The sequence below is a fragment of the Poeciliopsis prolifica genome, unplaced genomic scaffold, assembly GCF_027474105.1.
Source record: "Poeciliopsis prolifica strain line A6 unplaced genomic scaffold, Auburn_PproV2 SCAFFOLD002, whole genome shotgun sequence".
NCBI lineage: Eukaryota > Metazoa > Chordata > Actinopteri > Cyprinodontiformes > Poeciliidae > Poeciliopsis > Poeciliopsis prolifica.
This window is the reverse complement of record NW_026562377.1, coordinates 8,596,505-8,608,859: the sequence shown is the minus strand read 5'-3', so window position 1 is coordinate 8,608,859 and position 12,355 is coordinate 8,596,505. Positions and strand designations below refer to the sequence as shown.

General features: G+C 36.2%; 1 protein-coding gene across 2 annotated transcripts in view; it reads right to left on the bottom strand.

Annotated features, from left to right (window-relative positions):
- Positions 1 to 3,712: 3,712 nt before the first annotated feature.
- The window catches only part of LOC129372843 (carboxyl-terminal PDZ ligand of neuronal nitric oxide synthase protein-like), a 146,773-nt gene continuing 138,130 nt past the window's right edge, over positions 3,713 to 12,355 (bottom strand). For both annotated transcript variants that reach the window (XM_055050376.1, XM_055050384.1), the window contains exon 13: positions 3,713 to 10,071. In XM_055050376.1, coding sequence (XP_054906351.1) covers positions 9,432 to 10,071 — 640 coding nt within the window. In that variant the 3' untranslated portion in view covers positions 3,713 to 9,431. The remainder of the gene's footprint in view (positions 10,072 to 12,355) is intronic.

Sequence of the window (12,355 nt, the reverse complement as noted above, 5' to 3'; positions counted from 1 at the left end):
TTCAGAGGAAATAAAACTACTTGGTTCTAAGGACATTGAAGCCCTTATAGACTAATGCCCCTTCAGTTAACAGACTGCCTGCCAAATTTTCCTTCATTCTAAATTCATTCTTATTCAGAGGAGGTTTATTGACTACGTGTTCCCATAAAAAATACAGTTTCAGGTTTCCGAAAGTCTGAAGCGGCTCGCTGACAGCAGCAAGAACCTGGAGGTGAGAACAAGATGGAGGTAGATCATCACACTACTTCAGCCAAGTAAACAAAATATGCCACAGCGGGAGCCAACTGGGCACTTTAGTTGTTGGAGAGAGAAGCAATTGCTATTATTGACGTGATCCATCTTCTGAGCGGCAGACAAAGAACAGGAAGAGCAGAGGGACATGAAGTGTGGGCAGCGATGTGGATGTGAGGATTCCTGCACCTCAACTGAAGTTGAATAAATATATTTTTTTCCCATAAGTTTTCACATGAATACATATACCAGTGTGTCTACGTTATGTTAGATGTATTTTTTGTTCAGATTCTTATTTCCAACAGTATAAGAAGCAGTTCTACCTTTGAGATTACAACTCATAATATTGACTGCTGTGGGATAGTTCAGCAGCCTCACTGTACAAAAGCAGAGCCACAAAACAGCACAGGAAAATAAGACCATCTAAATTATGCATTTTTTTTTTGAGATGGTAAAAAAAAGATTCTTTACTGGGTGCTGCTTTGACTGCTAGCTCACTTTATTACTGACTCTCAAAACTGAGGGCACTCTGACCACTATTTGCCTGTTTGTTTCTTTTGTTGGGGTGTTTTCCAACTTGCTGTCATTGGTTGTTGTCACATTTTTTTGTTCTCCTGCCAGACTTTCATTAGTTCTCATGTTTTTTGGTCTGAAAACAAGATGAATCCCTGCAAGAGCACAACCAGGACATGATTTGAGTCCAGGTTCTTCTTCCATCTAATTTCCATCTTTCCTTTTTTTTTTAATTTTCTTAAATAAATCTCACTCTACATACCGGCCAATAGGCTGGGATTTCTGTCTTTTCCTGTAAGTTCAATGATACATTTTCACAGTTTGGCTGAAATCCTTCAAATGTATTATTTTCGCATTACATCGACATATTTGGACTGATAGAACTGTTAAATATTAAACTAAATCAAAAACCCTATCCTGTTTTTCAAATCTATCACATCATTAAGTGCACATGGTGATAAAAAGACAGAACTATTGCAATTTGCAATCAGACAGGCTCAAACCATAGCAAATTATATAAATTTAGATAAAGAACCTGTGCAGAACAGCAAAATTCCTCAAAGGATCCTGCATGACATGAGTTTAAATCATTATTAAACAGTAAACATGAACATATATAACTATGTATACCAAAAATAGCCACAAGAGGGTGGGCATGGCTTAGTGTATGAAATATTATTTGCAAAATGTCACAAAAAGAATAAATTACTATGGAAAGATAAAAGTATGAGGCGACACACTTAAATCAAATTCACACTTGTTTGTATGAATTAACCACTCACTTGTTCCAGGTAAAAAAAATGCTGAAATAAATTTCTCATAAATTTTGGCTAAAATAGGTGCATAGACATCATAAAAAGGGAAGCCATCTTAACACAGAAGACTAGTGTAAAGAAGTTCTAAAAGCTTCAACTGTGCATTCAAAAAGGTGATTGTGAGAGTCTAGCGATCCTAATGCATGGGGAATAAAACTCATCCTGTGAGTGGATTCATTCCTGATGACTGCGCCTGCCAGTGCTGGAAGGAATAAACAGTCCTCACAATGCATTGTGTAAAAATACAGGAACATTTCTAAATCAGAATTGGGAATAAGAAAAAAAAAACTTGGTGCAAAATATTTGGAAAAACCCGATTTACACTCTGAAGGAACTTTCACTTCTAATAATTCAAAGATATGAATATTTTCTTTCAGCAGAAAATATAAATATATTCAAAGTTTGACATCTTTAATCTGGCAAAAGACTTTCTTGCTGCTCTTTTTTTTCAATCAATAGATTAGTCCACTGGAAACAACTGAAGTTCTCCATATGCACTGTTTTTATTGATAAGCAGTAGCATCTGATTAGATTCAAGTTTTCCTTGCCGGTTGTCGATGTTTTAGGAATTCATGGTGCAAAACTGAGTGTCTTTGGGTTGTCTTAATCTGTCCGTACAAACAGACAGAAACACCATGCAGATCAATAAACCTGATAACTCAATCCTGCCAACTGGCATTGATTAATGTGCTGGCAGACATGCAGGTCGAGATTGCTGTGAGAGAGATGAAAAACCACTTATCTGTGCCCTTGTCTGCTTCAGTAATACAACTACAGGATCAAAATTTATTCACATGATAAAACCCAGGTGAGAATAGAATGAGTTTGCAAACCTATGGTGGGGATTAGTTTGTTTTGGAAACCAGATTAAATCTCAAGGATTAGCTAGTCTTAAATTTCATGTACGAAAGGCTTCACTCATAGCTCTGTTGCATCAGAACATGTCTGAAGAGATGCATTTGATTTTCTGAAAGGCTGAACTGCTGTGATGTTTTTAAAATACCCAACAGAATAAAATTCCCAGATTCTAACAATTTAGCACAAGAATTAGAAAGGAAAAACAACAATCACATTATGATTTACATCTCCATTTGCTGAATCTTAACATGTTTTTGTCAACCTCTGTTGAAACTTTCAACATTTTTGGATATATAGTTATTGTACTTGAAAACTTTTAATTTGCAATGGACATTAGCGCTTACTGTTTGTACTACAGAGCACTTGTTTGTATGAATTATCCCAGAAAATAATTTCAAGACAAACAAAGATGTATAAACATCAGCTTTTCAGCTAATACTTGATATTCATTATGCATAGAGGCCCAGATTCCTTTGTAGAGAATCAATATTTGCATCATGTTTGAGTCATTAAACAAGAGACAAGACCTGATTGGTTGTTTACAGCTCTAATGTTGCAGGGAGGTAAATAAAGCTTCTTATCTTGCAATCATCTGCATCCCTTCTTCACTCCCCGTAGGGCTCCAAACTCATTTCGGCAGAGTAAGAGGGCCAGCGACATGTGCCAAGAGGAAGAGCGGGATTTCCACGAATTAGGACAAACAGATGAATTAAACATCAGGACACTGTCAGTTTCTGAATCTCTTGGCGAGTTTGAACATATAAAAAAAGAAACAAAATGGAGACACATCAGACAAGGAGCTATCTGTGTTAAAGAGTGGCAGAGTTTGGTGCTCAGAGCTTTCGTCATAACAGGAAATGTGCAAGCAGAGTTGATGTTCCTAAAATGACAGATTTTGGTGACATAAACGAGATCATAAAAATTGTTACAAAACCTTTCCCTGATATAATGTGACAATTGTCATGCAATTTCTGGTTTGTGTCTGTTTTTGAGATTGTGTGATATTTTATGAGCACCACATAAAACTTTTGTCTGCCATCTGTTCTGTGGCCTGGTTGCAGTTTGGTGTGACGTGAAAGTATTAGAAATGCAGCACAGCTACTGGATGAATTTCCTGCCATGAGAAGGAAGATGACTGCACAAAATAAATGTCTGGAGAAAATTGTTATTACCTTGGACAGTTGAGCTTTATTTCTGGTTGATCAGATTTACTGTAACTCATGGCAGATGTTAGAAAGAATCATAGATTAAATTAAATCAAAAGGTTCAATAAAGATTTTGCTTACACAATCAGGTCATGGTAACTATTTTATTGTTTTACACTCCGATGTTATCTTAAGTGAATTAAATAGGATTTAAAAGAGTATGAGGGGAAAAAACTCATTTGATGTCAAAAAGGACACAATCAGATAAGACAATGACTTCATGGTTAAATCAAAATTTATAAGATTACAGTGATTGTAGGAAATTATTATGTCTCCTCTGTATTACAAGTATAGTGGGAGAATACAAGGTAGAAATGATCCGTTTCATCTTTTGGTTGATAAAAAAATTTACTTAATTAGCAACAGTTGAAAGATAAAAAATCGGAAGCTTCTTTTTGACATTCAACAGTCCCTTGGAATTAAAAAGTCCATGTGTTACGCCGAGTGTCCTTCATTCACCAATAAAAACTGGAATTATGCAGATCGGCTTTGCAGAGACAAAAACATAAAATTTCAACATAAAAAAAACAAAGTAAATAACTAAATAAATGCTACATTCTATAACTCCTTCATTTGTTGTTAGGAAACTTTTGATAAAAATTGTACATTACTGTTCCTTCAACAAAAACGATAAAGTTAGTGGTTTACAGACTCAAGAAAAATGCAGAATGCTTGATGTCTTCAAAGAATTCACTATTTCCAAAAAGAAACAGAGTTCAGGTCTGTTAAACACCTATGTAGTGTCATTTTGCCCTCATCTTTAGTTGATTATGTTAGTGTGTTATTTATACTAGTCATCTTAGCCAAGAAAATCACAAGAAATTTGTTTTTCTTTTTCAGATCCAAATGGGCATAAAAACATACTGCAACACAAACGTCAGACAATCATTTGGTAATTTTATGAAATGAGAATTAAGCATAACAGCAATCTTGTGATATTATAAAGAAATTAACATATTTTTTTGTTTTTTTAAATAGGGAAGATACAGAAGAGGAAATGCAAGCGTCCCAGAAAAAGTACTGTTTTTAAATAAGCTCTCACTAAAATCACGCTTAGGGCTCAGTCTCTAATTTCAACTCGGAGAATTCACAAACACTTTAGTATTCTGCTTATTATGTTTTTATTGATGTTCTCTTGCTATTCATATACTCATTATATACATTATTCAGCTGGTATTTGTAAAATTAACTAACCTTGGCTTATTTTTCAACATATTGCTTACAAACTTACTTGTATCTTCAAAAAGCCTCTCCAGGATTTTATTTCTTTTCGCTCTTTCACTCTAGTAATTTTCATTCTAATCAGTTTTTTTCCCCTCATCTATGGCAGTGTATTGCATATTGTGAGGCTAAAAAATAATAGATGTGGAAATTGAACCCCCTAATCGGCCCAGGTGGTTCCTACACAATTTATGGTTCTAAACTATCGCCCTTGTCCAGACGCATCTGTTTGAATGTCATGACCTTTCAGATCTAACATTGCATCTGATTTTGATTATTTTGTTAAGTGACTGAGGTTTTGTATCAATGTGTTCCAGGTATTTGAAGCAGCAGAAGTATGTATTGTGATATAACTAGTAACTGTGAAGTGCAAACCCATGGAAGTTTGGAAAAGTTCATATACTGTAAATGTGCGTGGGTTGGCTGGTTTTCAGTCAGTAACTTAAGACGGAATGTTATGAACGTATTTTGATTACCTCTCATTATCGTGAAATTATGGAATGCTATGAACTTATTTTGATTACCTCTCATTATCTTAAAATTATGGAATGCTATGAACTTATTTTGATTACCTATCATTATCTTGACATTACAGAATGTTATGGATTTATTTTGATTACTTATCATTATCTTGAAATTATGAAACTCTAAATTGTCAAATATATTTAAAGTGTTTTATGTTTGATAGACCTTTTGTCATAAAATTAAGTCATATTAAGATGACAAGATGTTAGTTTAACCTGTCACAACAGTTTATTTTGGTTATTATCTCAAGAAAGGATAGCTTTAGTTTCTTAGGATTATAATTTAATCGACTTATCTGAAGAAAATTAAACGTCAAACTGGTTTTGTTATGATAACAGTTGTTCTCAAAATAACATTCAAATTAGAGTGATGCGCTCAAATGGCTCAGGATGGAAAAAACCTGATCCAAGACTGATGCATTACTAAGTATTGCATGACAATTATTATTATTAAAAAACATGTCATATGTCAAAATAATGAAATAGTCAATTCATGATCTTGAAATGGTGCAGCCATTACTGGCGTTCACACATTTATTACGAATAAAAAAACATATCTAAGTATGGAAAGATGCATCTACATTCTCAGTTATATTTTTTTATATGCAGATTCTAAAGATGCTAATAGTAAATTGTATAAATATCAACACTGCACAGAAACCCTGAATGACTTTATACTTCCCTTAACCTTCAGGATGGAGCTTGTGATGCAAACCACATTTAATTGGCTAGCTGCTCCCCACATTGAGGTTTTTCCACATAGCTAAAATAGATATGACTAAGTAGAGAGGCTCACTGTGAGGTGGAAATACTGACTGGATGTTACCGCGAAGAGATCCGACTTGATAACATGCAAAATCACTCTAACTGAAGATATTTTAGCTGTTGTTGTCAGGTATAATCCAAAGCAGAAGAAGACAAAAAATTATTGAAAAAAAAAAGAAAAAAAGATCCATGACAACCAAAATGGATCAAAGTTTAAATTCAGTTAATTGATAGGAAGCAATTTTGTATTTATGGCAGGTAAGAAAAAGCCCCGTCAACACACCGCTGGGTTATCGCTTGACGTTAACAACCTTTTTAAGTCTGTATCATTTATTGGCGTTGGTAAATAGGGTAATGTTGACTGAAAAAAGTTCAAATAGAAAAATGTTCAGAATCCTCGAAACTACAGATCACAACCACTTCAAATATTACAAGAAAGTTTGTGTTATTCTGCAATGAAAAATAAGGTACTTATTACGATTTGTGCATGTAGTGCATCCCTACAGGCAATGGTCAGAAACCCAAGATGGTATTTGCATATCCAAAGGCTCAGCTGCCTGTAACTTTAAAGCTTTTTTTCTTTTTAGATATGTATAAAAATATCTCTCCTTTTTTGGAGTGCTTTCTACTCAAACATCTGCAACTCTGAGTAATTTCCCTGAAAAAAAAAAAAAAGGAACATGATTCAGAACCGCAGAGGAGGCCTCAGCTGCTTGGTTACAGTTCAGTGCCTCAGACACATTCAGACAAAAAAAAAAAGGAAAAAAACTAAGACAAAGCTTCCTTTTTTCCTCATAAGCATGAGCTACACATTCATCTCATTCTCAGCTTTTGGTCTCAGCTTCTTCTGGGAAATTCATGGCATTCTGCACTTTAGTTCTCTGCTTTAAAAAATTACATTTCCAGGTGTTAAACAAATAGGCCTCAAAACCCAGAAGCAGAAATTTGCCAAACGTCTTCAGAATGCAAGGTTAGAAAATTACAGGTTTCTCCTTCTTAGTGCTTGATTTGTGTTAAAGTAACCACGGCAACCAGACCGCGATTTACCTGTTTGGACAAACAGGTGTGAATTAAGGCTTGATAATTTCTCTCAGTGCCAGCTCATGTGTAACAAGCACCTGAGTCAGCATCTGCCTTTTGAAGAATAAAGATACAGACGTCAACTACAAAGAAATGGTTGAAAAGTTCACACTTTGGCTTTCATCTTTTTAAGCAACAACAACAAAAAATACTCCTCCGATTTATTGCTTTTTTCCTCCTCTGACAAGTAAAGAAAAAGTGATAAAACAACCTGTCTGACTGAGCTGTTAATTTCCGTCTTTGGTCTGTCACTTTTGGATCCGCTTGAATAAAAAACGAGACCTCTTTCATCCCTTCCTGTTGACAGCTCATTACCTTGCCCTCTCTTTAGCTCAGAAACCCCTCATCAGTTTTCCAAAAACACTCCATTCAGACATCTTTCAGTCCCGTCTCCATCTGTAGGGTGATTTAATGTCAAGTCACGCACCTTTCAGGTCCGAGCACGGAAGCAACCTTTCAATCGTTTGTTTCTGGAGAGAGGCACTCCAAACTGATCCGTTTCTCATTAAAGTATTGATGGCTAATTCATTTATTGGGGGTGGAAGGAAGAAAACAGATTTATAGCCTGAACAGCTAATATGTGGAAGAACCTATCTTTGCACATCTTAGCTGCACAGACCGGTAATTACTTCAATTTATGCTCATTCTTCAGCCTTTTGTTCCATTATAGCTTATATTTTAGCTCATACGGTCAAATATGTTGAATTTGTTTTCGTCCTAAAAATAGTCATCTTATTTATGGTATGTTTAGAGGATGTATATTTAACAGATTAAGGCATTGGTGATTTAATATTGTTTTTAAAAGACGAGTGAGATTTCTATACAACTTCACATATTCAGTCTGGTTTGTGGCAGAATCCAGGAACAAAACACAACAATTTGTAATTAAAATTCTTCTCAGTGCTGGATCCATTAGAACAGTGCTGTCCAAACTGTTTGCCATGTGGGCCAAAAGCACCTGGTTGAAAATATTACAATGTTTTTACAGGCAAAAAGTTTTATTGTGAAATTAAAAAAAAACGTTTACCTGCTTAACATTAAAACAAACACTATTTTCCTGAAAACAAAGAAGTCAAATTTTGCAAGTTTGCCCCGCTCAAAAAAGGTTTATAATTTCAAAAAATCTTAGCTTGATTTTTTTCAAAAAAAAAAAAGTCATAATTTGTATCATTGTTCAACGATGGACATGGGCTGCACACAATCATTTGTGCCCACAGGCAACACTTTGGACACCCCTGCTACAGGTTGATTTGCACAAGTTTTGAAAATAACTAACTCTGTGTTACTGATCAATTTCTGAGAAAAGCCAACTTCAGCACAGAACTCACACAAAAAGCTTCTTTTGGTGAGTTAAATCATTCTGAAGTGGAGTTAAAAAAACAACTTTGATTCAGAATGATTGTTTTTTATAAGCTGGAGGTTGCAGTCGTGCGGTGACAGTGATTTTCACCCTACCTGTTCAATCTCAAACACATCCTTTTAAGCCTTTAATTTTCACTTCCTGTTTGGTTTTTCTGATCGTTTTCCTGACTGCTACAAACAACTGCAGCAGTCAGGAAAAAAACACAAAACCTTTTCCATGTAGTCTGAAATTACGAAATGTAAAATATATATTTCTATTTAACATATATACTTTTTGCAGTTTTTAACTGGCTTTAATGCAGCAGCTTAGCAACACACTTAAAAAATAAACCCTTTTATGCATGGATTTTAAGGTTTTGTTCATATCTATATATCTTTAACCCATTTAAAAGGGAAGGTCACCACACTAAATACATTCATTAATACATAATCAGGTTGTCATTACATTGTTAAAGGAGACAGGAAACTTTTAAAGGCCAAAGTTACAACAACAATTAATTGAATATGAACATTGTTTTCTTTACTTTATTATTCTTAAAACTAAAACTGCAATAAAATAAAGACCTTTGTTTTTTACTCTGTTATTTTTGCATTGTGAGCCAAAAATGATGGCAAATTGCATCACTTTTTATTATGTAATTTGCCAGCCTTTTCCTGTGTATTTTTATGCGTAAAATATATAACCTATGTAGTCTGACTGACCTCAAACCAGTGAAGAAACTGTTTAAAAAGCTGATCTAAAGTTTGAAAAGCAGCAGGTCTTCAAGCCTGCCTTGCTTCTGAAAAGCATCTCTTCCCTTTGTCCTAAATTAAAGCAGGGTGGGTGATCCATTTAAAAGCCACAGTAAAAATTTGAGTTACTCAAAGGACAGCAGGTCTGGATGAGACTCTGTCTCCTCAGTGCCTCCACCTGAGCCTTTACTGCAGGGGGCGCCGTTACCAAGCAGGACCTCCTCCCCCAGGCTGATGCGGCAGGGTGCCTTGCCCAAAATCGGAGAGGAGGCGAGGCGGGAGTCTGGCGAGGATGCCCTCTGCCAGACGTCGCAGGGTTTGGCTCGGGACTCCGGAGGAGGATCCTTGTTGATGAGGTCTGGGACAGAGAGCTGAAGCTGGTGTCGATGTTCCTCCTCACCTCCTTCTGGGCTCCCTTTTTCCTCCTCCCCATCGTTGACTTCATCAGTCGTGGATTTGGTCTCCTCTGTCTCTGAATCAGCTTTGTTCTCCACCAGACTGGGAGGCTCTGTGATTTCTGTCAACCTCTCCTCCTGCTCCTCACTGCCTCCTGGTAGCGTTTTCTCACTCTTCCTCTCTTCGTTGGGGCCCTGAGATGTTTCTTCAGGGGAGGGCAGGAAGGGGGGAGAATCTGCCGGCTCTGGCGAGGCGACCACAGGGTCAGAGGAGATCATCATGTCCTGGGTGGTCTTCAGAGCTCGAGGGACGCGTTTCTTTCCTGTTGGTGGCGGTGGGTCAAGGCGAGGAAAGGAGTCAAACATGCTGCTGGGAAAGAGGAGAGGGAAGAAGGGATTAATCTCAGGAGCTAATGGACCAGGTTTTACTACAAAAGCTGAAACTGTTAAAATATAATATAGTAAAATGATTTACTGTTGTAGAATATCCAGTACAGGTTTCAGGTTTTAATCTGGTGCTTTCTTTTATTCTTTCCTACAGACCTACTAAAAATATATGAAAAATGTGAGAATTGGAAAAACACCACCATCATGCTTGAATAACTTTACACCGAATTACAACCATTTAAAGCTTTCGTGCTGCTTCAGTGCAGCTGACTGAAAACCCAACTCCTGCCCTATAATTAAGACTTTAAACTTTCTTCTGCTTGTAAATGACAGCTTGTTGTGTGCCAGAGGGGTTAGAACAAATGGACTACTTTCTCTTTCAACCAACATTGTGATGACTGTATCACAGATAATCAAAGCCCAGAGTATACAGCAAACTAAATTAACATAATAAAGACCTCTGAAGAATAAAATAAATCTCAGATGTCTGAAGGTTCAGACATCTGCAAACCTTAACAAGATGAAGTAATTTAGCGCTCTCCATGTACACATTTTAAACCAAATTTTCCAAACATTTTCTTTGCATTCTCTCTGTTCCTTTTCCATAGAAAAAAAAACTCTCTTCTCTATACTTTTGTGTTATCAGTGTAAATCACTTCTCGATCAGCCACCAGCTGGTCGCAGCACATGGCTGCTCATCCTGATCGTCCTGGATCTGGTTCTGCTGCTGGGTTGAGGGAGTGGCTCCTCTCCACTGTCTCGAGACGTCGCCGACAAACTGTTCTGGAGCAGATCAGCGAGAGCAACACACCCTCTGCTTTCATCAAGGATACAAGTCCTCCATCACACAATCAATATCAGAACGACAAAGAGGAAGACGCTGCTACTACACATCATTTACACAGACGCTGCTACTACACATCATTTCATCACCATTAAAAACACATGGTTGTGTTATTTCTTCTGTCAACAAGAAAGGAGCTGTTGCATTTGGACAATTTGAGTTGTGAAATAAATTGAACATTTGAATAAATCAAACACAAAGAAATAAACTGTTATAAAACGTTTAAAATATACTAATTAGAGTGGAATTATTTTCTGCTTCTTCTCTGTTGAGAGGGTTTAACCTACTGGGGGATAATATTGATTCATTTTCAAGTAAATGTGTGGTAGAGAAGTTAGAACAGTCAGAAGCTGATGATTTTGCCCATTTATCACAGCAGTTAAAATGACGGCTTCTTCTCTTGCCAGCCATGGAGACATTTTCCACCTACTTTGACAAGGTTTCAAATCAAAGTTCGCACTGTAACTTTTACTCATGGCCTGCTGTAGGGAAATGTGCTTGCATGAATATAGTAAATATCTACCAGCAGCATTATTAAGATTTTTATTTGTTTTAATAAGAGATTACTTGTCTTTTTTTTTTTTTTTAAATAAAAGTTGACAAGTCTAAGTTGGACTAATAGCCATCATGCATTGGATTACAGTGCAATGTAATCATAAATGAATAATTTATTTAAATCATAAATTTCATTAGAATTATTGAAACTGTTTATCATAGTAATGCAGGAAAATGCGTAGCAACAAAAATAGCCCTGATACATCATGGTTTAGATTTGGGCACTAAAATCTTTTCTTACAGGTGCAAAATTGAAGTACCAGAAAATGAAATGGGGATATGAACTGGAAAACTCAAACAACAGGACGTGTTAGCAAACGAAGCAGACGATTGTGTTCTGTTTACACTTTTTGAGTCTCATTTATCAAAAACCTGGAATACATCTGGGGTCAGAAATGGTAGGAGGACAAGTTCCATGTGTGATTTATGAAACCATGTGTCTTTTGGCTAATCCCAGTTTCCAAACAAACAGGTGTTGATGTATTTGGCAGCAAGAAATAATTGTCAGAGATAATCAACAAACCCCTTAATTCATTGTTGCAGTGGCACTACCCACAAACCATTTGAAAAATATACAAATAAAACAGCAGAAAACACATTTTCAAAGAGCAAGACAACAGACGCACTAAAAGTCAAACAGTAATGCCATTCTTTACATGAATAAAGTGTCTGCAAATATTATGATTTAACTTATACTATTTGCTGAATATAAGTCATATAATAGACATGCTGTCTCCCTCTGACTCATAGCGGTGCATCAAGCAACAGAGCATCAAATTACACCTGACTGTCCAGTACAATATTGTGCACAACTACACAAGACAAAATGACTTGCTTATCATTTGGCATGTAGAAATAAATCCTCTAG